General features: G+C 44.1%; 1 protein-coding gene across 3 annotated transcripts in view; it reads left to right on the top strand.

Moving 5' to 3' along the window:
* ETNPPL (ethanolamine-phosphate phospho-lyase) overlaps nucleotides 1-12,486 on the top strand; it is a 30,428-nt gene extending 17,942 nt beyond the window's left edge. For all 3 annotated transcript variants that reach the window (XM_025212863.1, XM_006031253.3, XM_025212864.1), the window contains 9 exons: nucleotides 1,374-1,467; nucleotides 2,755-2,871; nucleotides 4,704-4,786; nucleotides 6,053-6,278; nucleotides 7,426-7,580; nucleotides 8,945-9,034; nucleotides 9,356-9,486; nucleotides 10,017-10,072; nucleotides 10,846-12,486. In XM_025212863.1, the coding sequence (XP_025068648.1) occupies nucleotides 1,374-1,467; nucleotides 2,755-2,871; nucleotides 4,704-4,786; nucleotides 6,053-6,278; nucleotides 7,426-7,580; nucleotides 8,945-9,034; nucleotides 9,356-9,486; nucleotides 10,017-10,072; nucleotides 10,846-10,977 (1,084 nt within the window). In that variant the 3' untranslated portion in view covers nucleotides 10,978-12,486. The remainder of the gene's footprint in view (nucleotides 1-1,373; nucleotides 1,468-2,754; nucleotides 2,872-4,703; nucleotides 4,787-6,052; nucleotides 6,279-7,425; nucleotides 7,581-8,944; nucleotides 9,035-9,355; nucleotides 9,487-10,016; nucleotides 10,073-10,845) is intronic.
* Nucleotides 12,487-25,207: the final 12,721 nt, after the last annotated feature.

Here is a 25,207-nt window from a genome sequence, read left to right as displayed (position 1 = left end):
CAGCAGTCACACCTCAGGTGAGTGGCGGACCAACAGAGTTACTTTGGGATGTACTCTGTCTTGCAGTTGGAGCTGTTCTTCCATACATAAAGAATTGTTCCTTGGGCTTGATAGATACTGGGGCACTCACCTGTGATGTGAGATATCAAGGTTCAAGTCTGTATAAATAAGTAAATGTTCATTGTAGCAAAGTGGAACAGCGCAATCAGGGGAACTTGAGACGACACTCACCAGGAATGTGGGAGACTGATGTTCAAGGCTTTGGTCTGAATCAGGGAGAGCAAACTTGGTCTCCCACATCCCAGACATATGCACTACTTAGTTTCTCTTGGCTATTTTGGGGTGCATCAGAGTCTCTGCCCATCCCCCTAGGCTCCCTTATTCTCTGGGTTTTGACCAGAAATTCCATCCTTGCCAATACTAGTACATACATTCAGCACAAGGTTTTGGCTTTGACAGATCAACATTTTCTGATGGAAAAAAAACTTTTCCGGAAAAAATCTTGACCAGGCATATCTTTGTAGTTACAATATAGAAGATTTCATTTCAAGTAGTGCTAATTAGCTTCTGAGAGGCAGCCTGACAAGTACACTGCAAGCTGAAGGGTACAGACAGAAGTGACAGTTTTCACCTGCTCTGGCCCCAGAAAGTACTCTATAGCTGTGACCAAACACAAGTGCAGACCTCTTTAAAAGGGCCTGATCCCATGACAGTCTGAACCCCTAGGAATCCCATGCAGCACAGTGGGGCTCACCTGCCATGTGGCGCAGTATTTCACAGGTGGGGGTTAGGGTATGTGTTGCACCAGACAGTACCACATGGCATGTTGCATGAATGCCAGCATGGTGCACTGGGGAGGGGAGGGTGTGGCTCACAGTGTGTAACCAGTGCCCTGGCCACTCAGAAGTTGCACAAAGGAGCACAAAGGAGCTGTCTGACCCATGTAACAGCCCTTTAGGAGTACCCCTTATGCTTGCATCCAGCTACTCCACCTTTACAACAGTCCTGGATGCAGGCAACAAACTGTACATGGTGTAGACAGATATGACCAAGGTTGACTTACTCTCCAGCTCATTTACAACTTCACAAAACCTTATGAACTATCTTTGGAGTTAGTGTGGCTATACTGGCATTGGCTCATGACAGCCAAAAATTGGCTGATTCCAGTTTTGCTGTCACTGAAGCCAATAGCAAAATTCCCATTTTCTTCAAAAGGTTTTGGATTGAGCAAGTACAGATTGAAGAGGCCTCATGAGCACCACACCTAGATTGGTGGTAAATCTTATTCTGGTTCTGTTTGTGCATATGTAGCTGTAAATTTAGTTTTTCTGTAACCTTAGTGAAAATGATTTTGCATTTAACTCTTGTTGCAGTGCTTACCATGGCCATGTCACTTCTTTAATTGACATCAGTCCATATAAATTTAACCAGTTGGGAAAGGAAAGCAAAAAGGAGTTTGTGCATGTGGTAAGTGGTGTTTTGTGTGTGTATGGGCAGAGGTTGTTTTTTTAAGTGCACATGAATTACACCCCTATGTAAGTGATTCCTCCCCCCTCTGCTCTTGCATTTACTTCAGAATCTGCCTTATTTCCCCAAATTAATTTTTCCATCTTCTCAGAGGACACATTCCTGTCAGTTTATGGCTACAGATGAAAATGAACAGAAATTTTTGCCTCTAGAGGCTGAATCCCCCCATGTTACATGAAGTTTAACATGACGTACTATACCAAGCAGTAAGATAATTTTGTGGTTTTAAAAAACAGTAAACGTTTGTTGTGCAATTTAGAGCTTAATCTAGTTAAACCTAGAGAGAGCCCCACAATGTATAGCTTCTCAGCTCCTCCAAAGTTTGAAGCATGGTCTTTTTTAACATACAAATGCACAATACTTAAAAATCTGGATCTAAAGCAATGAGGTATCTGGAATAAACTAAGTGAATGTCCAGTTATTTCTGTCTTGCCCTTTATCAACCTATATTTTTAAAGTACTGAGACAAAAAGACAGGTCCAGCCCAAAGTGTTTTTTTTCTTTTCCATCACTTGGGCAGTATAACATTTTCCCTCCATGTTGCCAATGTTCCCCAAGCCAGTATCCCTCTATCTGCTATTTCTGTTCTTCTTTCCCTTGTTCCCATAAAGCTACTGAAACACTCCCCACAGGTTTGTAGGTAAGCAGCTCCACCTTTTCTCATGAAATAGGAAGTCAAGTGGTAGAGCACAGATTTCCAGTGGCAGAAAGGAATATCCATGTTTCTCACTGTCTGCAAGTGTACAAGTCAGCTAAGCTCGTGGATGGGAAAATCGGCAATGCTTGTGCCTGATGGGTCAAATAGAAAATGAGATGGAAAACACTTTGAAAAACTGTGCTCCATGATATCAAATATGTAATTCATGGCCAGGCAGAAGCTCTCAGTCCTTTAAGTTTGTGTAAAATATGTCTGATTCGTTGCATTAATCTGAACTTCATATGATACATGGACATACGAGAGACAAGAGTTTTTTGTGGGTGGTATTTTTTATTGGATTAGCTGCACGGTTGGGATAGATTTAAACAAACGTCTTCTAGATATCACAGTACCCTTCCTCAGCTCTCTGGGAAAGAAGCAGGCATAGTAAAACTAAACAACAGGTGGAACAAAGACTTGTGATATTTTTATACAATTACATCTCTTCTAAAAAGTACTGGGAACTGTTCAGTAGAAGAGAGTATTTCAAGGAATCATGGATTTGAAATAAATCCTCTTGATACTTTTAGGCACCTTCACCAGATACCTACAGAGGCAAATACAGAGAAGATCATCTGGATCCAGCCGGTGCTTACGCTGGGGAGGTGAAAAAGATTATAGAAGAAACTCAAAAGAATGGGCGCAAGGTTTGTGTCTAGCTGGATGAATACTGAAACACAGCATGTTGTAGGCAGAATGGAAATGGGGAAAAGGAGATGAAACTGACCTATACACTAAGATTTCCCCTCTTTCACTCCATTCTTCTGTCATGAGTTTTACATTCAAATGGTTCCATTTTCCCCTTGAATATTTTCAGGACTCATGTTAGCTTCAATGAAAAATGCATGCAAGAATCAAGAAGACATAAGACTCATAAACAAACAAATCAATCCAAAGTAGTTTAATAAATTAAAAATGTAAATATAAAAGAGTTAAATATAAATGTAAAAGTTTGTCTTCTGTAAGAGTTTGTCTTCTGTAAATACTTGTAATATAGTCAAACTTTCCAATCATGTTTGAGAGTTTATGATGAAAATCTGAGAGAGGATAGACTGAAAAACAGACAAACTTGCACCTAGAAAAATAAGAGGTAATCATGTTTCTCAATTTTCTATTGTACTCTTGCTCCTTGAGATGCATTTATAATACTTCAAACCTTGTTGCTTTAAGTCAGGCACAAGCTGGTGATAACTGATAAGGAACATCTGTAAAGCTTTTTATTTAAAACACATATTTATAAAGGTGTTTCATGCAACAAGTCTAATTTTCAGAAATGTTTAGGGTTTGATCTAAAGTCTGCTGAAGTCAAAAGGAAGACTTCAGTAGCTATTGGATCAAAAAATCCCATTTAGTCCAAAGGATTAGATCACCTGCCTTTTAGATTCTACAACAACTTTTTCTTTTATTTTACTAATACGTAGTTTTTTCTTTTCTTCCTTTTTTCCCTCCTTTTGCCTATCTTCTTAGGTTTTGGTGACATAGACCTGTGGCAGGACAAGTTGTGGTAAAGGCTAAAGTCTCACATGCTTTGGGAAGCCTCGTACTGTTTGGCTGTAGTGTGCCTCTTCGAATGTAGTGTACGCTTCTTTACTGCTCGACCTTGTTTCCAGGAAGACTGCACTGTTCAGCTGAGATGGACCTGTTGAGGTTCAGGGAGGGTTGCACAAGCAATCCTTGTGTGTGGGAACCAATCTGTTAAATAGCAGGCTTATGCTGACATTCCCTGAAGTTTTGGGGTAAAGCTATATCTGTGCTGAATAGATACAGAAACAAGAAATGTAACTTTAATATTCCAGTGATCCGATCGGCTGCTGTTGCCCTTCCTGACTTGGAATAACTTTCTTTTTTCATTCCTAGCAACTGGAATTACTTCACTTATAGATTATATATCTTTTTTTTGTATTGTGAAGCAACACACCCTTGTATACAGCTTGCTCAGTCATTTGCCTGAGGCAGGGGTGCCCAAAACTTAGCTTCAGGAATGACCTAAAATGCAGACATCACATGCCTGCCTTCTCCCTGTGACTCTAGGGTGAGAACAAAGCTGATCACCATAGGCTTATACTGATGGTGAGCCTTGTCACTAAGCAATTTCTGATTATCTGTTGGGGCAATGGCAAATGCCAGTATAATATTTTTACTGAACTGTGCATGTGAACTTACAAGCACATCAAGTATCTATTCCACCTTCTGTTGACACTAGTAGTAGCCTTTCCACTGGTATCAGTGGTTGCTTATTAAGCCTTGGATATGGCCTTTGCATCCCTGATAGGTTGCTGGTATGGCACTTGATACAGCAAATTTGGGCACCCCTGATGGAAGTCTTTTCCCATAGCCATTGACAGGAGTACCCAGCTCTCCAGCCCAATATTTTTATTAAAGCAAGCCATGTTTTTAAACATTTCTTTCTATAACTGTTAGTTTATTTGCGAAGGCTAGATAAAGGAATACTGCTCTAACCTGTACTTCTTTTGTGTAGATTGCTGCCTTTATTGCTGAATCGATGCAGAGTTGTGGAGGCCAAGTAATTCCACCTGCAGGCTACTTCCAGCAAGTGGCAGAGTACGTACATGATTTGGAATAGGCCTGGATAAGAAAGTAACCAGGGTCACTTGGAGAAATGACCAGAGGGAAAGGCCCTCCCATGTTTTAACCCCAGTGGCTAGGACACTTGCCAACAGAAGCCAGAGATCCGCGTTATATCCCCACCCCCTTGCCCAAAGAGGATTTGAACCTGTATTTCTCTGACTTCCCTGTTTATTACTCTAACCCTACCGATAAAATATTGTCCAAGGGCCTCTCCTGCACTCTTTTTGAAGTGGAGTCACTGGCCCTTGTGCGTAATAATCATTGGATAAAAGGGGCAGAGAACAACACAGGGGTAAGTTTCCACCTCAGTGGAAGCAAGGCTCCAGGCTAGAGCCTGCTCCCTGCAAGGCACCAGCCATCTTGCTGAGCCAGACAGTTCTCTGTTGTATTCTCTTCTCCTGGCCCCATATACAGCCCTTCTTTTGCATGTCCAGGAACCCAACTTCAGAAAAAGTACTGGGGCGGGAATGGGGAGAGGAGTAGAGGGGGCTGGATTATGCCTGACTTGAGTCATGGTGATTAGAGCACTTTTCTGGGGAAATCAGAGATGTAGATTCAATACCTCCCTATCCCTGACCACCACCCTGAGATTCCAGTTTCCTGGGTGAGTGTCTTAACCACTCTACTATTAGGGCCAAAACCTGGTTGTGCCCTCCTCCCAAGTGACACCACTTGTCATAGGTTTCTGGATCTGTCCCTTTTCTGGGCTTACACACATGAACATGTCCACAATGGTCACGTGTATATACCCAGCAAGTGCATAGCTTTATGTAGATGTTCAGTCTATGCTGCACACTTGTGCATCCACACTGCAGGGGTAATAGAATCACTGCCTCTGTTTAAGTGACATTTTTGGCACTTACCTGGCTAAAATGGTGACATTTTTGCACACAAAGGGAAATAGAAATTCACCCTTAGATTTGTTCTTTTTTGTCCTACCTTCTAAACACTGATACAGCTTATGTCTCTTAGAGGGATATCTTCTTTAATATTAATAATGTAAGAACAACTATACTTCATCTCTGTATCATCATAGAAAAAGCAAACTATTGACTTCAATTCAAACATTGGCCATAAAAAGTGTTTGTGAATAGTATTTTAAAGTCTGAATTATCTGCTTGATAGAGCAGATCTTAAGTCTAAAAATAAATTTCTGTAATATACTCTTCCTCATCCTGTGACTGGATACTGGAGACTCATTGCATGTTATAACATTTGTACCATTCCTTTTGTTTTCAGATATGTGCATGAGGCAGGTGGTGTATTCATAGCTGATGAAGTCCAGGTTGGTTTTGGTCGAGTTGGAAAACATTTTTGGGCTTTCCAGCTACAAGGGGAAGACTTTGTACCTGATATTGTCACCATGGGAAAGCCAATTGGCAATGGCCATCCAATGTCTTGTGTCGTTACAACAAGAGAGATTGCTGAAGTCTTTGGTGCCTCAGGGTTAGAGTATTTCAATACAGTAAGTTTCCAGCTGAAATCTTTCCTTTTTTTCTCTTACAGTATTTTGGTCTGTACTTAGTGCAGTGGGGGGTTAACCTGTTTAGCAGTCATGCCACAAACTAGCTCCCCACCCTTCCCAAGTTCCACTCTGACCTCCTTCCCCCTGCCTGATCTGTTTTGCTTTCTGCTTCCTGTCTCATCTGGTACTTTGTTGCCTATCCCATCCCTGATCTGTCATGTGCCACACGCAGAAGCTGCCTTTGCCACTTGTGGCATGCGTGCTGCAGGTTGGCCACCCTGACTTAGTGCTTGTAAAAGAGGGCTGGATTGATAGTGCTAGAAACTGTGAGGGCCAGATATTCAGAAGATATCTTCCCCCTCTAATATCTAAAATCAAGTGGCCACGTTTTCAGAAGTGCTAGAAGTCCTCAGATTCTAAAGTGGCTCTTCATTTCTTATCAACTACAACCAAGGAATGATTCTGCATCAGGAACCATTTGAAGTATGCTGCTGTCAGAAATTCACTGTTTGTTCAGGTGTGAGTCTTCCTGCCAGTTCAGTCACTCTGCCATGCTTCCCATTGTGATCGAGTCATATCAGTAACAGTAGTGAAGTTCCATTACTTAAACTGAGTTTGTAACATATGGCTGAATTGTACATACAGTCAGGAGCTTTGCAAAGAAGGACAAATTATCCAGATTTGCAATAGTTATGTTAAAAGAAGGAAAGAAAATAAAAACATTATGTTCCAAACCAATTTATTAATAAGGATAAGTACAAAACCTCCAAAGAGGAGGAAGATTAACCTACTGCTACCTGTTGCATGATTTATTGCATTAGTTTCTGAAACATCTGGTACTAGGCACTGCCTGTAGTAGAACTAGATGGATCTCAGGTTCAACACACTAGGTTGATCCCTGTGATCCTACATGAATACAACCTGATATAATTGAGGACAGAAATCTCGTTTGTACCTGCATGGTTGAGGGAAGAGGGTTCTGGGTCCCATTGTCTTCCTGTGTAACAAAGCAGGGGCTAAGTAGGTTTTCCCAAAGCCTCCATTTCCTTTGGCTTTTGTCACTGCTTGGAGAGTATAGTGAAGCCACTGATGCAGAAGGTGTATCAGTGTTTTGTTCTCTGTTTTCCCCATTTGCCTTTGCTTTCAGTTTGGAGGCAATCCAGTGTCTTGTGCTATTGGCTTGGCTGTACTGGATGTAATTGAAAAAGAAGATCTTCAAGGGAATGCCACACGAGTAGGAAATTACCTAATAGAGCTGCTGAATGAACAAAAGAGAAAACATCCTTTAGTGGGAGATATCCGGTAAGTACCTTGGGAACAATGAAAATGTATCCCTGACAGAATACTGATCAGAGAAAGAGTTATTATGCTAGCCCAGTAAATAAGAAATTGAGAACAAAAATAAAGAAGGTATAAGTGGTGAACATACTCTGTTTTCACTTGTTTATCCAAGCAAACCAGATCCCCTACTACAGGAGCGGGCAAAATATGGCCTGCAGGCCAGATCCATCCTGACAACAAATTCTGTCTAGCCCACAGGTGGACAGCTGCCAACTCATTGGATCTGGCCTTTGGGCAGCTGGCACTTCCAGCCGCCACATGGTGCCAGGTGGGTGGGAGGAACTGCTGCTGCCCAGCAGCATCACCCTGTGATCTGGTGGCATCAGCTATGGATCCAGTTGGGACTTCCACTGCAGTGGGCAGGCAGCAGCATCAACTGTGAACACCGCTGGCAGGTTCTGCATTGAGACTCCAGACCCTGCTGGTTGTACCCTCAACTGATGCCACTGCTTCCTGCCACAGCAGAAATCCTCATCCGGGTCCACAGCTGAGCTTTGGGACTTCTAGTGAACTACAGCTCTGGCTGGTTCTGGAGGAAGGGAGGGAGGGAGAGGAGAGAAGAGAGACAGAGGAGAAAGAGGGACAGAGAGAGAGATGAATATGGCCCACAGCAGATCCCCAAAACTTGTTAAGTGGCCATCTGGCTGAAATAATTGGTTTGGGGGCTTTTTTTTCCCCCCAGTCAAAACATTTTTCAGCAAAAATTCCAGTTCATCAGTGCTGTAGCATTAGTTTTGAAAGCTGTGCCTAGAAGGGTTTCTCAAGTCCAAGATGCAATTTTGATAAGGAGGACAATATCCTCATTCACATCTGGAATAGCTATAAGGCACTCACTACAATGATACCTGATTCAGAGGTGGAACTTGAATGCAGGTGTTTGCTATGCCAAATAAATGGCCTGACCCAGCTATGGGCCATTACGGAGTGAGGACATCATGTATTTATCATGTTAAAAAATTATTTCTTCCATGGAATGAAAATTTGGAAACCTCAAATTTACACAAACAGAATTCTTTTCTGGCCAGCTTATTCCCGATAGCTTTGTGATTTTAGACCTGCAGGATCAGGAGGAGGAAGCTTTTTTTCTAGCTCTCAAGTTACAAAGCAACTTGATTAAGCTAGCTAAATTATTTTCTACAGAAATAGCCACACTATGTGCCTTGCTCTGAAATAGTCATTTTTCCAACAATTCCAGTGAGTGAAAATCCAAAAGACCCTCCCTAAGCTTTCATGTCTTACGATCTTCAATATTGACTATGTAGGCAAGAAAAGGGCTTGATTATTGGACAATAGATATTACTTTTCTTTCTTCCCTTTTATCCTAGGGGTGTTGGTTTGTTTGTTGGAGTAGATCTTGTGAAGGATGAACAGAAAAGGACACCAGCCACAGCAGAAGCCCTTCATCTTGTCTATAAGTAAATATTTCTTGAGTCAATCCTCAAAGTATACTGTAGTGATCTGAATCTAACCCTTTACAAACCTCTTTTTTAATGTGCAGTAATGAAAGACTTTAAGTTGTTCTGAAACAAATGTACTCTTGAATATAGCATTAGAGAGCTTAGGTGCCCAAACCCCAATCAAGTGTAAGCGGAGATGATTCCATGGACTTCAGTGTAATTGAACCTGCTTATAGTATATAGTACATCTGTATTGATCTGACTTGCCTGATATATACATTTTAACCTTGCAATAACTTGCATTCTTGTACATTCATCGCTCTCTCTTTTTTTATACAGACTAAAAGAACGGCACATCCTCCTTAGTGCAGATGGACCCCACAGAAACATTCTGAAATTTAAACCACCAATGAGTTTCACTCGGGAAGATGCAAAGTTTGTAGTAGACCAAATTGATGCACTACTCACAGGTACCCATGCTTGACTTAGTTTTTCATTGCTCAAGTTTAAATGTGATTGGTTAGATTATGACTTCATGTACAACTGCAAGCCTTCAGGCTACTTGTTATATGTGAGGGCTGGGCCAGTACAGGATGACCCCAGAATGGAGGACACAGAAAAGCATCATTGCACTCTGCAGTCCTTACCTACATTGAGTGATTCTCAGAGAAGAGATGTGGTGCAGTGAAGCTATGCCGATTTTAAAAATATTTAAGTGAGAATTCTGTCTTTTTAAAGGTAATTCTATGAGCTGACCAGAGTTTAGATTTGTACAGGATAGTTCATCACTGCAGGCTAACAATCATGATACACTGACTGTATTTTCTAAAGACTTGCTAGGAAAGGTTAAATCATTCTTCAATGAAATTTATTATGTCTGTAGTAAATATGTCAACTGGTAGTTGACATGTTTTTAAAAAAATCTAACAATCAGCTATTTATGACTACTTAGACAATGAAAATGTGAACACATTACTTTTCCCGGTATTTTTTTCTTTAGAAATGGAAGAGGCAACTGGAAACAAGATATCTACAAACATGCAGTGTAAAAGAAAAGTATGTAATTTTTGTTTGCTTACTTCTCTTAAAGTAAAATAAACCAGTGTAATGCTACTGAAATGGGTACAAAATTATTTAAGAGCTTTTTCTCTGTTCTCCAATACTACAGGACGTTCTAATCTCAGTTACATCAGTGCAATCTGATAAGACTTTTTAAGTGCACACTTCTGAAGAACTGTGCAATACAGACTGTCAGCTTGACTTGACATGCGTAACATAGTCAGATTTGTACAAATAAGGCAAGTCAGTATTTGGATATTGTGTATTGCTGAGTCAATGCACAAGTCAAGAACTTCACTAATACTAGATTTTAATTTCATCAACTGATAATTTGCCTTTTTTATATCTCTCAATATAAACATGCAAAAATGATGCAGTTATTTTGCTTCCATTCAATGCCTTTGAATGACCAATCATCATAACTGGCCTTTGACAAATCATATAGTGTTAGACATAATGCACTTAAAACATGCATATTACTGGCTTGCAGTATACTGAGCATTTTCCAAGGGTTTTTAGAATTGCCTGAGAGCCATAATGTAACTTCCCATTTGCAGAGATCCTATGGTAATGACTGTTCTAGAGTACCATATGCAGAAACTAAATCTCCTCAAATATATCTGTACAAAATTGGAGTAACTCCATTCCATTAAGTAGAGATAATCTATATTATAAGAAGAGAATCTGACACACCATTTTCTAATTATAAAGTCAAAATCGTGATTAACAGTTGATAGGAATTGTATTCATTGAAATATTATTTGTTTCAGACTAATGAGGAGAATCTCCAGTCAGACTGTCTCGGTGAAAGCATCAACCATGTCAATGGAAATGCCTGCAGACAAGAAAATGGCTTCTACGCTGATAACCACGTTGTGCCTTGTAAAAGGATCAGAACCTGAAGGGGGAGTTTCCTTAGATCATTGTGTGTGTGTATATATTTTTTTAAAGAATGGGTGGATATGTGCAATAGTTCCCGTCATACTGATTTAATTGGGTCTCAGTCTGGTCTTCCTATAAAAAAAACTCCAGTTAGCTTCATTAGGAGTTTTAAAATGCATTTTCATGTACATAAGTAGTAGGGTCAGGCCCTTAACTTGACATGAATAAGTATCTGATAAAATGATTATTTCAACGAGCTGGAGCCAGTTTGGGGCTTTGTGTAAGTAGATGCAACTCCAGTGAATCTGTGGAGATGCATGTGTTGCTTAGCCTGGATCTGGTGTATGTTAGCCATAGCACCAATCCTGTTAAATCATTTTTTTAGAACTATAACACTGTATTTGAAATTTCAATGTGCAATATTGAGATGTTAATTATTTTCCATGTTTTAATGGCTGATATTATTACAAAGTGTGACTCACAACTCACTGGAAGATCATTTATATCCTATGAACTGGGTCCTCAGCTGATGAGAACAGAAGTCAATGGAGCAGCACTGAGTTTCTATCACCTGAGGATCTGGTCCCATTATATGGATATATGCAAGATGCAATATTTTCATACTCAGTATCCAGAGGGAAGAATTTAGATCACAATTTTCTACAAAGCAAATTTGTTAAGTTTTATTCGTGGCAAATGGTAATCTGAGGAAAACCTGATGTGAAAAGTCTGCTTAAAACCAAAAGCACTTCTTTCTGGGCACAAACTACACAGGTAGTTCTTTTAAAAAGTCAGTTCTTTTCATTTAAAGGTAAAGGTATTTTAAAGGTCAGATTTCCAGAGGTAAGCTCAAATTGCATGAGGGTTTTCAGATGCATCAACTCTGTACTAGGATTCGAGGAATTAGTGCCTTCTCCTTTTGAAGTGCTGAATACTGTTAACTCTTACTGCAGTCAAAGGACCTTAAGGGTACCATGTACCAGACAGGATAGGCCTTAACTGATACAATAGTAAAAACGTTGATCCACACAATAGTAAGACAGTGAAAACACAGGCATCAGGCAGTGTTGCCTTGCACCAAGTTTCCACAAGCATAGCTCAGATGACTTCCCTTTTGGTGCTAAACCTCTCCTACATCAGACACTTCAGACTTGCTTTATGCTTCTGGCAGTATGGATCATGCATTACAGTGTCTGAATGTTAAAATCTGACTGGATTTCTTAAATTTTAGCATATGTATAGCTAAGATTTATGGAAGAGGGTGAGGTTTTTTTTAAAATAGGTTTTAAGAAGTTGACAAAACACGGCTTTTTAATAATCATGCATCAAGTTTTCCTATTTTATACTTGCGGCTAATGACTAAATGTGTGACTGAAAATTTAGAGTACAATATCTAGTTTTATACCTTTGACTATTGTTTATATTAATATTGGCATTTTCTGTATGAACTTTTCTGATGCCACTGAGTCAGCTCATTATCTGTTTACTACTCCTTAATTATTCCAAAAATTGAAACCATTCGAAAGTCAGCTGTTGTTTGTGTTTTGAATTGATTCATGAATTCTTTACTAAACACACAGTTAATTAGGAAAGTAGTATTATTGGGTTTAGTGTTTTGGCCTATTTCCTTTACCATCACCCCCAGTTTGAAAAGTTAATAGTTATATACAACTATTGGCAGCCTAAAATATAACATGGCTGTTACCTAAATTATATGTTAGTTGTGCATAGCTGTCTATGCTGAGCTTTAAAAAAAAAGAGAGAGATGTGGGGGGGATAGAAAGAGACACATTTCTAGAACAGCCAGTTTTTTTAAACAGTTCTCTAAAAGCAAAACTCTTGTCCTCCATCTTTCTATGACCTACATCTGTGCTAAGCTCATTTTAACATGAAATAGGTATATTCCCCATGACTGTGACTAACAATGCAAGGGTCTGATTCTGCAAACACTTAGGCCTTCTTTGTATGAGAAAGTTACATTGATATAATTTCAGATTTTTAAGACAATTTACTATATAACCAGTACTAACCCCTTGTGTGGACACTCAAATTTAAAGATCAGAGCAGTTAAAATGTATTCTCAATTGAGTTATATTACACTAAAACATCCTGGTTAAACCAAATAAATGTCTATAAAGAGGGAGTTGCCCTACTTTCAGTTTTCACTTGAAATAGGCTATACAGTCTACTGTCCAGCCATCTATAGTCTGCAAACAAGCAAACTGCCAGGGATCTTCCTGCTTAAAGGTATCTACCTGAAACACCAGATATACCTGAGGACAGAAGCCACTCCAGAAATACACCTGTGGCCATAGCATGCTCTCCAGACAGCATCCCAGGATACCTACTTAAACCCTCTCAGCACACCATCAAGACCAATCCATAGTAGCCAAAAAATCTTGAATGCAATTTTGTATAGTGGCACAACTTCAGACAAGAGGGGTGGAGAGTCCACTTTTTCCAAGAAGGTAGGAGATACTTGTTTTGTGGAGGTGTGGTAGTGTAACCATCCCAAAAACACCAAGAAGGCTGCAAGGGATAGGCAAATCCTTAGATATCACCATAGCCACTCTGGGGAGAATACCTGCAGTACACCTCAGACCTAACAAGGTCACTCCACAAGAAAATAGAAGACCACAGCTTTATAGGAGAAATGCAAATAAACTGCACCAGCTTACCAAAGTAAAAAAAGAAAGCCTGTACCAACCCCTTATTTTCACTGCAATTTAAACAAACTAATTCCTTACTCTCCACCCAGGAATACTGTACATGCTCCCAAAGATGTAAGGAAGTCCTGACAAACCTATCATAACTAGGGTGACCATAATAATTTGAGAGAAATTTGGGATGGGGCAGGTAAGGGGGAGGGCCAGGGTGCTGGGGCAGGCAGGACAGCGCACACATACGCCCCCCCAACCCTGAAGCTCCCATGAGTGGGGCCTGGCAGGGGATATGCACACAGCCCTGGCACCACACCTCCCAGGAATGGGCCCAAGCAAAGACCTTGTGGCTCCTCTCCCCCCTACCCCTACTCTACTGGGCAAGCAACTCTGGTTGCAGCCCAGCAAAGTCTGGAGCAAGGAGCAGCCCATTGGCTGGGCTCCCTGGAGAAAACTGAAGCAAAATTCCCAGATTAGCCTGAACCTGCATGCACATTCCTGACTCCAGACTCAGGAGCTAGGCACATGTGGGCTTTTTTCCACCAATCTGGGACTTTTGCCTCAATATTTTCCAGTGGCTGGGACACTGAGACAGCCCCTGAAATCTGAGACTGTCCTGGCCAATCCAGGACATATGGTTACCCAAATCATATCCCAACACAATTCACTGATGGAGGAATTACCAGAGGTTTTGAAGCCATCCTCTAACTGCTCCCCATTGAAAGAGCAAGTTTTCTCCAAGACAATAGACTTCTCAGTAAAAACCACAACATAAGCCACCTCCCAAAAGACATCATCCTTGTCCCCGTGGACATCATCAGCCCAAACAACAACATCCTCCACCATGAAGACACTACAACCTGCCTGAAACACTGAGAAGACCAGAGGTGCCAGGTAGATTTCCAACTCCAACACTTTGCTAATTCACTTGCTTACTCACTGTAACAGGGAGCTTAGAGCTCTGAGCTCCTGTTATTTTAACAGGAGAAACTGCAGCAGCTAGAGCCCAGGCACCTAACCAGGGGTCAGATGCAGGAGAGAAGCCAGAAAGGAGACACTGCTGCCTAGGCAGTAAGAGGTCCATCAAGGTTAAGGGCACATCTGCAGTCAATCTGGGGTGGTCACCAGACTGGAAGGGGGCAGGGCTTACAGTGTATATAAACTCAGGGCCTGAGCCTATGCAGCCAGTCTGGCCCTGGAGGTGCAGGGGAAGGAGCTCCTGAGCACGAGGGGCCAGGAGAGCTCCTAGCTAGGACAGGAGCTACACTGGCGGAGGCAAACACACTGCTGCTGCCTTGCCTTGTACAGGGAAGCCCTGTTGTACAGACAGATAGTCACTGTCTATGTTCGGACGCAGAGCAAATTGGTGGGTGTTATAGCCAGAGGGCTTATTCCTTGGTTATAGTTTATACTGGTGGTTTGAGATTGGGGCTAGTAGGGGTGGTATGGAGGTCCCAGCCATGCTTGAGGGCATGAGAGTGTCTGGAGCTCTGCCATGGATCAGGGGCTCGAGACATAGATAGGACTTGAGCCTTATAGGGTCACAGCCTAGGGAGGGACTGCATCAGAGCACATCTCAAGCCACATAGGGGCAAGAGGCCCACATAAGAGAGGGTCAGGGGCCTAGACAGAGCCATAAATCAGGCTCACTTCCCAGAGCAGGGCTGAGACAGGGCCAGGGGCCCAGACAAAGCCAAAGCAGCCTCAGTGCCTAAAATGGGGTTGAGAAAGTCAAGATAAGAGCTGGTGCCCAGAAGCCAAGTTTAGTACAGTGGGCCTGGGATAGAAGGCCCAGCTAGAGAAAATGGGTGGAGGCCAAGAAGGCGGAAGCCCTGACAACAGAGCCATTGTATAATAATGTCTTCGAGGCAAGGGCGTGGCTGTAGGGGAGGTTCAGACTGTGAATAGCCCTTAAGACTATAAGTACCCTAAGGAGCACGAGCAGGTCGAGAAGGCCCACCAGGCATAAAGTAGGACTAATACCAGCAGGTATTAGAAGAACTGAGGATTTGCTCTAGGACCCTTGGGTAGCCTCCCTTTCTAACCTTCAATAATTACATGAAGGCATGGCAGGTAAGAAGAAGGGGAGGGTACCCTACAGGCAGAGCAGAGGAAGGGTTGTGTGGCCACAAAGAGGCATCACAGCCACCCCCCGGGGCCCAGCACTTGCTACACGCACCTACCACAATTTCATCCAAGCCTCCTGCATAGCTGTGGGGACAAATTGGTCCTTCAGTGTATCAACCTGTTCATGAGCCACTTTGAAGAATTTTTAGAAAAAAGTCCTAAAACAAATGATATACCTACAAGATTTAGACGGCATCATCTTCTGGACTGTACACATACTACAACCATCCTTCTATCAAATTGTGTCTGAAATATGCTAATACTAACATCAACTTTCCAGGTATTGTGGTCAAATAATGGCAACCTACAAACAACCATACACAAACTTCAGGAGGCTGTTACACAAAACCAGCAGCCACCCCAAACTCACCACAAAATCTGTGCTGTATAGTCAGGACCCAGATACTACCACATCTTCTGTGAGGAGAATACCGATTTCAGTCTAAAGACTGTGTTTGACCAACAGGGATGCTCTATCAGGAAAATAGACCATACATTCATATGGGCCACCCACATATATTATACAAACTTACATTGCAAAAAGAATTGCATTCCTCCTTCCCCTCTCCCTTTTACAGACTGCACACCCTTGATTGTTGTTACATGCCATTCCACACTGCAACCTATAATAAAGATCATTAAACATTTACAATCTATACCAAAAATTACCATATGTTGGAAGACATTTTCCTAAACAACCCAGCCCAGCTTTCAGTCAACCTCCAACCTCGCCAAATTCCTTAGTAGAAGCAAACCGGCACATATGAAACAACCAACCACTATGCTTCAGAATGAACTCCCACAAGAAAAAAGGATAAAGGATAGAAATACTATATCACCAATGGGAGAACACTTTCCACAGAAGTGTTTCTTACAGTCTCTTACTTTACAGTCCTTGCCCTCAAAAAGAAACCTACATAATACCTAGAGAACACAGTTTTGGGAACAGAAATTTATATTCTAATGGAGCCCAGAATCTATGGATTTAAGACATTTTTAATGGTTCACTGACTTCATCTCTCCTCTGCTAACTTATCTTTACTCCACTGTTGGTAATGAATTCGATCACTTGAAAGAAATGTTAAGATGATTACATTAAACTAAAACACCGGCTCTGACTTGTACTTAGCCTGATCTGTGATTGCTCTTTCCCAGACCTGATGAAGGATGCCTGATGCTCAAAAGCTTGTCTCCCATTATGAAACCCCTCACAAATCTTGGCCCACCTTGGGTAAAAGAGGGTGTTAAATGTAGATCTCTCTACTTCATAAGTGAGTGCTTTAACAAATAGCCTATTATAAAAAGGGTAGGTTATCTTCTTGTGTTTTAAAAGGAAATGGTAGCTACTATTGTATTTTTTGAGGAACCTGATTGCATATTATGCAAGTTTTGAAAACATCACTCAGCACCACTCAGGGGATTTAGGCAGAGGAATACATCACCTCTGGGTCAGTCTCAATAAAGTTTTAGGTGTGAGCTAGGCACAAAGCTGCTCACTCCTGTCCAGAGTGGGGCAGTTGTAGGTTTGGACAGAGAGGCAACTCTACACACCTGAGGACCTTTAAAGTAAAAACATAAGGACACTTACGGTTTAGGGTTGTTGGTTGTAACCATGTTGGTCTAAGGACATAGGCAAACAAGGTTCTTTGGGTAGGTGTGATATTTTTTATTAGACCAACTAAATATTTAGACCAAAGAAACTTGTCTGCCTAAGGAGTTAACGTTGCTCTATGGTTTTGTTGCAGCTGAGTGGGGACTTTCAGTGTCAGTCTTGGGTTTAGGTGCCTATGTATTTGTTTGGTTCTTTCTTAGTGTTTTGCTACCAGTAACATTCAGTCTCTTAAGCAGCCTCTGTTCACCAGATATTTTTAATCTTTGTGTTAATCGAGTGCCTGTTAAATCAAGTTACTTAATATATTTATAATAGCTATAGACACTGCTTTGAGATTTGTTCTAATGTAGGCCATCCTGGGTGTGTCTACACATGCATTAATGCGCCATAATTATGGCACATTATGTTTACTACCTATAATGACTAATTCTACTTCTAATGCACAATAGAATTAGTCTTCTGCTCATTAAGTGTCTTGTGTAGATGCACCCAGCCTGTGAAGCATAAATTTTGGTAAGGGGAGGAGGAGAAATGCAAATACATTAAACCCATCCAGAAAAAAAATCACTGCCTGGCTGCTGCCCCCCTGTATTGTAGAAAGCACTGTATGTGGCCTCTGAGCGCATCTGCTGAGATGAAATATCACTTATGGCTAAGGACTATAACTAGGGACCTACCAAAACTGTGATTTCATAATTTTTGCAAAAACTGTGAAATCTGTAGGTTCCCCATGAAAAAGCCCAGTCCCCACAAAAACGTTCAGGGACCATGAAAAAGTGTGAAAATGGCCAGCAAGCAGTGGGAAAAAAAGAAAACACGGAGCAGCAAACAGAAAATGGCAGGAAGACCTGGTGACCTGAAGCACAGAGGAACATTTTGCAGCAGAGTGGAGCAGCACCCCCATGCCTCTGATTGGCCAAGGGGCCCTGGAATTCCCACCCCTCCATAGAGATTGACAGATAGCCATCTGGCTTGGAAGTCCTGCCCTTTTCCAGAGATTAACAGATGGCCATCTGTCAATCTCCAGGCAGGGATATGGGGAGGGCCACCATGCTCAGACCATGAAATCAAGGGGCAGCCAGCCCAATTTCAGTAGGTTCCTAGCTATAACTAAAAGCACGTTTTAGACTTGCATAGCCCATGACCTAGTATATTTTGTCATACTTGCAACACAGAGAACAAGTAGCACTTGGTTCCCATCCAACAAGCTCCTGTATGATTTATTAAGACATTAATGCTCAAGCAGCACAGCCCAAAAATCTGGATCATGGCCCCAAATGCTGTGCATGTCATTAATCTCCTGTTTTGGAGCACACATCAAACAAAGCATTTTAGCAATGCTAATTGGATTTTAAAGTGATTTACAATGCAGTAGGCCAGCTTCTCTGATGCACTGGACCTTGTATAGTCATTTTCATCATAGGCAGATTAATGCACGGGCCAGCAGGGACTGGGTCCAGGGGCCCCTGTCAATCAGAGGCCCCGCTTGCAGCTTACCCATCATCTTCAGGGAAGTGAAAGCTGCAGTTTTAAACCTAACACCATTTTTGTCTCCCTGCTGGTGGGCAGCAAGCAGCAGGGCCACCAGGGCCCCTCAGTCAATCAATGGTGGGGAGACAAAAACGGCGCCAAGTCTAAAGCTGCAGATTTTGCTTCCCTGCCAAGGAGTGAGCTGCAACTGGGGCCCTTCAGCCAATTGGCGGGGCAGGGGGTTGTGCAGGGACCTGCAAAATTAAATGTGCTGTTATGCACATGGCCAGGAGCACAGCTGGGCAGCCAGCTCCCTGCAGGTAAGTCTGTAGGGGGAAGGGGCATGGGAGGGGGAGGCACATTGAGGGCTGCATAGTGAGAGAGAGAGTGGGGCTGGGGCTGGGGCTGGGGCAGGCATTGCCTAGCCAGGGCAGTGAATATGACCCCAGGGCCAGGAGTGGGATGGAGCTATGGGTAGCTCATCTAGGAAGGGCATGGGTTGGGGGGGCAGATCCCCACCACTGTGTGCACCCCCAGGGGAGGCATGGGGGTCATGTGCCCCCTGAATTTGTGTGCAAGGCAAGGATGGGCTGCCTGCTGCAGGCCCCAAACCAGGGACTTCACCGGCCTCTACCCCATGTTGAGGGCTGGGCCAGGGCTGGGCCTGGGGCAGGCTCAGCTGTATGGGGCAGGCAGCAGCAGCGGCACTGGGAGGGGTAGTTATGGGGCATTTTGGAGTGGCTACAGCCCCCCCAACCCCTCCCCCAAGTGCTGCCCCTGCTCAGGGCACTCCATGTGGGGCTCCCAAGGGAAACACAGCAGAGTGGAGTACCCCAAGCAGGGGCAGCACTGGGGGGGGAGGGGCTTGGGGGGGCTATAGTCACCCTGAAATTCCCTGTAGCCCCTCCCATAGCCACCCCTCCCAGTGTTGCTGCCACTACCACCCACCACGTGCAGCTGAACCCACCCTGAGCCCAACCCTGGCCCAGCTCCCCTGCCAGGTAGAAGCCAGCACAGCCACTATCCCAAAGCCCTCAGTGGGCAGTCTGCCTTCACCCCACACACAAATCCACGGGACACATGCCTCCCATGCCTCCTCCAGGGGAGTGTGCAGTGGCAGGGAGCTGCCCTCACTTCCCATCCCCCTGCGCCCTCGGAGAAGCTGCCTGTGGCTCTGCCCCACTCCTAGCCCCAAAGTCAGATTCACCACCCTAACTGAGCCAGTGCCTGCCCCAGCCCCTGACCCACTCCCTCCCTCACCATGGGAACCTCAATCTGCCCCCCCCACACACTTCTTCCCTCCCCCATGCCCATTACCCCTCAAAGATTTACTGGCAGGATGCCGCTCTCCAAACTTCTTGGCTGCATTCCTGGCCGTGTGCACGCTGCATTTATTGATGACATTAATCGGCTACACAGGCCAAGAAAAGCCAATAGACGATAGGGCTGTGCTCAATTTCATTGGCCACTTTATTTAGACACTGTTTTGACTCATTTTGAGGTTGAAACAGCAATATTGAAATGAAACAAAGGCCATCAAAATAGCATCAAAACAAAACAAGGCTAGTCAAAATGTTTCGAAAGTCGAAACGTTTTGACCATAGCACTGGGGATGGGAAATCAGTCCAGCTGGGCTGCCTCCCCATCCCCCATGCTAGATTGCACCAGAGGCAGGGAGTCAGCCTAGAGTCAACACGATAATGTTAATTTTCCTTTTATCAGTGCTGATCTGATATGCGACTGATATATCGGTGCAGCTCTGGAGGGGACCCCAATTTTGTGTTTGCCTAGGGCCCTAATAAATGTTACTCCATCTCTGATTTTCATCCCTGCAAAAGTGAAGGGGAAAACACTTCTGATCTGGCAGCGCTTTGTATCTACTTCATGCAATACAAATAACCGTATTGAGTGTAAGTCAGTGAAGCATTAGGTACTGAAGTTTGCTAGGGATTGAAAAAAAAACCCAACAACAACCAATAAGGACTAGATCCAAATTGAATGCAAATTCTTATATTGTACATCAAGTGGAATTTATGCATAAGTGTCCCCAGTGGGCGCTACACCAACCCCCTCTCCCCCCACCCCCATGAGAAATCCTAGCTTTAAGCACACAGGCTTTACTGGAAACCATAACTATTTGCATATGTGGACCCCTGCATGTTCCATCTTCACCGAGCTAAGCATAAATGTGATTAAATTCTGCTTAAGGCTGTTTTGGATTTAACAAATAGGTGGCTCTGTGCCTAAACTGGCTCCCTGGACTGGTTTTTCATTTCACATGAAGCATGCATGGATTCAAAAAGAAGAACTAATCTTGGCAGTGAGGGCCAGAGCCCAGGCCTCCATTCTTGGGGGGCAGGGGATGTCCTCCTCACTTCAGAAACAGTCATACTCCCCATTGCCCTCCCCACCTGATCAACATTCTCACTTCCTCTTGTGCACTCAGATTTTTTATTTGGCAGCAAGTAAAGCAATGGAAGAGACAACAGATATGGACCTGCTAAAAAAAGCTTAGAAAAGACCCTTGTACAAAACAAGAACCCAAATCTACTACCAGTTAATTCAATTCAATTCCATCAGGGTTGGACCTGAAGGCATCCCTCCCCAGCCACTGTTCTGAGAAAAGAAACATGACAGAGGGTTGCCATGTCAACACAACCCCACTGAGCAGGAATGAAAATAAAGCAAGTATCACCTAGGTCTATTCTCAAAGCAAAACACTCTGGCTTCAGCCCTAAGAAGCATTTCAGTCTGAGCCAGCTCAGTGGAAAGATCGTTAAAGAGAACCAGGTTTGCATTAGTACAGTTAAATTGTGAGAACACAAGGCAGAGATTCAGAGGCCTAACTTGTCAAGGAATGGAGCATTAGCAGATTAAAGCAATGGCTAGAGGTGGATTAAAATCTAAGGAGTTGAGCCAGAACTATGCCTCCCACCTTCCCCCAAACAAGCTGAGGTCAGGAACTGCTGATCTATACAGGGGTCAGGAAACTGAGAGGAAGCAGGGGATGAGACCAAGCAAGGTTGAAGTAGACGTCCAGGCATGCAGGAACCAGAGTAGGAGGTGGAAAAAGGATGGGGCTATGCACGTTCAGTGGCTTGCCAACTGCCTGCTTTACCCTTTATATCCCACTCTGAGGAAGGGATATGGTTACATTGTGTCACAGGGCACTACCATGTTCTTGCACCTTTAACGGCAGAAGCAGCCTAGCCAGGGGCTTTGCAGGCTAGGCAGGGCACCACAGCTCCAGGTTGCCTGAGCAACTGGCAATTAAGTAATTAGCTGGCACCAGCAGATGGGCAGCTGACTGGAAGGAGGCAGAGTCCTGGGAGCACATAAGCCCAAGGCTGGGGATGGCAGGAGTTAGGTCTCTGGCAGTTTCCAGATGAAGGAGCTCCTGCACAGGAAAGCTATCCAAGGATATTTGATGGCCTGTCCTGCTGCCTGCAAGACTAGTAAGGCTCCCGGAGCTCATAAGGTACCCAGGGCTAGGAGGCACACTATACTAGGGGAGTAGTTTGCATTCTTAAAGTGGCAAAGTGTGGCCCCTTTGTTAAAATTGTTATGTTAAAGCCCAGGGGCTTATGTTTGTGGTAGTGTCTAAACCGGAGGTTTGGGATGAGACTGTAAGGGGAGGTTCGGAGGCCTCATTAGTGCCCAGAGAGGTGCACCAGACAAGGGCCAGAGAGCCTGGTGCCAGAGGGGCGCAGCTACTCAAGAGGCTGGAGGGCCTGGTGCCAAGGGGGCGCAACCACATGGGGTTGGAGGGGCCGGTGCTAAGGGGGCACAGCTACACAGGATCTAGAGAGCCTGGCACCAGTGGGGTGCAGCAGATGGGCAAAGAGTCCAGTGATAAGAACGAACTGAGTTGAGCTAGTGCCTTGAAGCCAGGTCCAACACAGTAGGCCTAGGCTAGAAGGCCTAGCCAGATTAAAGGGGCAGAGACCAAGTAGACCAAGGCCCCAACAGAGTGGACAATATTTGCATACACCTGCAAGGCCTGACGCATGGTATAAAGGAGGCTTAGAGCCATGCTATTAGCCCATAAGGCTTGAGGTGCCCCATGAGGCACTGTCTTGGAGAGGGGCCTGGCGAGGGGTCTGAGGACCAGTGTGGTCTAGTGGGGTCAGCAGGACCGAGGCCATGCAAAGGTTCACAGCCTCCCTATTCAATATTTTACCAAGAAGATGTGGCAGGCAAGATAAGAAGGCACCCTTAGGGCATAGCTGTTGTGATCAAGGAGCCCCAGAGGCATTATGGCCACCCCTGGGGACCCTGACACGTGACACACTGGAGGAGGACTTTATGTAGGACATGGCATAGTTGCATTACACCGAGGGTGGGGTTGTATAGACATGCTTGCTCCCTGGCACTTGATCACCAAGGCCACTGACAGACATTTGTTTAAAGGAGTGATCAGATCTGATTCCCGTGGTTTGGAACTGGATCCCAATCAGATTCTACTGCTAGTGCAAGGGAAGCCTAGGATCATGATCCTGGGTTCCCTTTGTACTGGCAAGTAGGGAGGAAAGAGCTCTGGTATGTAATTAAGGTGTGATGGGAACCAGCCATAAAATGATTGCACATATTTTGTGTAATCATTTTTTGGCTTCTTCTCTGTTTTATCATGCCTTTAACTGCTAAAATGTGTGGCCAGGCTACCACTTAAGATGTGATTAACCAGTTAATCATGTCTTAAGTGTAAGATGTGCCAGGGATCCAAATACCAGGCTTGGCACTTAAAAGCTGAGGGAATGGGAGTCAGTCATTCAGAAGGCTGGCTAAGAGAAGATTGGTTTGTTATTATACATGCATATGCACACATCCAGGCACTGTGGCCTCGCAAATCAAACAAAGTTTTATTGAAAGCATGCTTGGCTACATCATGGTAGATAACATGTGGTACAATCCTATTGTGGACAAAACACTGGTAGTTTTCACCAGTAGCAGATTCCTTGCTGACAACATGCTTCCACTCTGTGTTGGCCAGCATATAACTAACTCCCTCCCTTCCTTCCTTTTTTTCAGTTTTTTGGAAAACAATGAGATCAGTCTCTGATGGTTCTTGTTTATTCTCTTAGTTGAAATGTGTGTGTGGGGGGGGGGGCATTTCTTTTCTTTTTTTTCCTTTTTCTTACGTGGCAGTGCTGTCCTGTAGAAGCTGCAATGTTTTGGAGGTATGAAGACCCAGTTCTACTCTGGGCTTTACCACTGAATCACCAGGTGACTTTGAAATTCATGTCTTTGTGCCTCCATTTCAACAACAGCTAATTATTTATCAGATGCTGAAGTGAGGGAAGTACCATAAAACCCCAGGCAGAGAGAGACTGTCCATCTACCTCTTCCTGTAAGAGAAGGCCATGAATGTCCATCTTTTATCTTGGGTCCCTACAACATGTATGGATTGGGGAAAGTTGGGTGCAGTTCACCAATATATATGTGACAGACTTACCTGATCGAGCTCCAATATGTCCAGGGGCTCAAATCCTCAATTCCAATTGGTGGAACCAATCCACCAATCGGGAACAAGTTGGGGAAAGCGGGTACCACCCTTTCTTGAAGGAAGTGGGAGAGGAGCTCCCAACTGGATTGTGGACTGCAGCACAGCCAGTCCACCAGACTTCAGGGGCAGAGCCCCTGAAGCATATAAAAGGCAAGTGTGCCCAGCACGCTGTGGGGCAGATGCAGCAAGGGATGACAGTTTTCTCTGGAACTCCTTTCCTTGTTATCGGGACCCCCGCCTGAGCTTGGACGGTGCACAGATCGGCATACGGCACTCAAGCTCTAGGAGCAGCTTGAGGTAGCTTGAGCCTGTGAACCCAGCAAGGGGTTGGGTGGACAGTGCATGGATCAGCATAGTGAGAGCCAGCCCTGGGAGCAGTTCAAGGCTGCTCAGGCCCCACATGATGAGCAGGTTGGCACACGGAGAGCTGGGCCTGGGAGCAGCTCGAGGCCCTGGCTCTAGGCCGGTTAGCCAGAGCCCTGCAGTGTAGCTCAGCATTGAACTAAAAGAGCCCTGGTGTCCAGAGCAGGGCCCAGGAAGGTGAAAGACTCCTAGCATGAAGCCAGTAAGGGCTTGGCTCCTATAGAAACACCTTGGTAGCCTAATGTAGAGCACCAGGCCATGGAGAGGAGCCATAGGTACCCCCAGAGAGAGGCCCTTGTGGGACTGGCCACCAGGGGATGAGCCTTGTCTGCTTCAGAGCTGGAGGGGGAGTTGCTGGGAAGTAAGTCCCACAGGGGAGGTGGGCTTGGGAGAGGAGGGTCTGCAGCCTCCACCCTCCTCCATTGTAGGGAGGGGGGGCATGTCTACATCTGGGGGCCCTAGAGGGGAAGGGCTCCAGGGTCTTTTAATTTACAGCACCCCTGTGGGGTTCTGAG

This window comes from Alligator sinensis, unplaced genomic scaffold (genome assembly GCF_000455745.1).
Source record: "Alligator sinensis unplaced genomic scaffold, ASM45574v1 scaffold66_2, whole genome shotgun sequence".
Lineage (NCBI taxonomy): Eukaryota > Metazoa > Chordata > Crocodylia > Alligatoridae > Alligator > Alligator sinensis.
The sequence above is the reverse complement of the archived record's forward strand: the minus strand, read 5'-3'. Positions and strand labels throughout refer to the sequence as shown.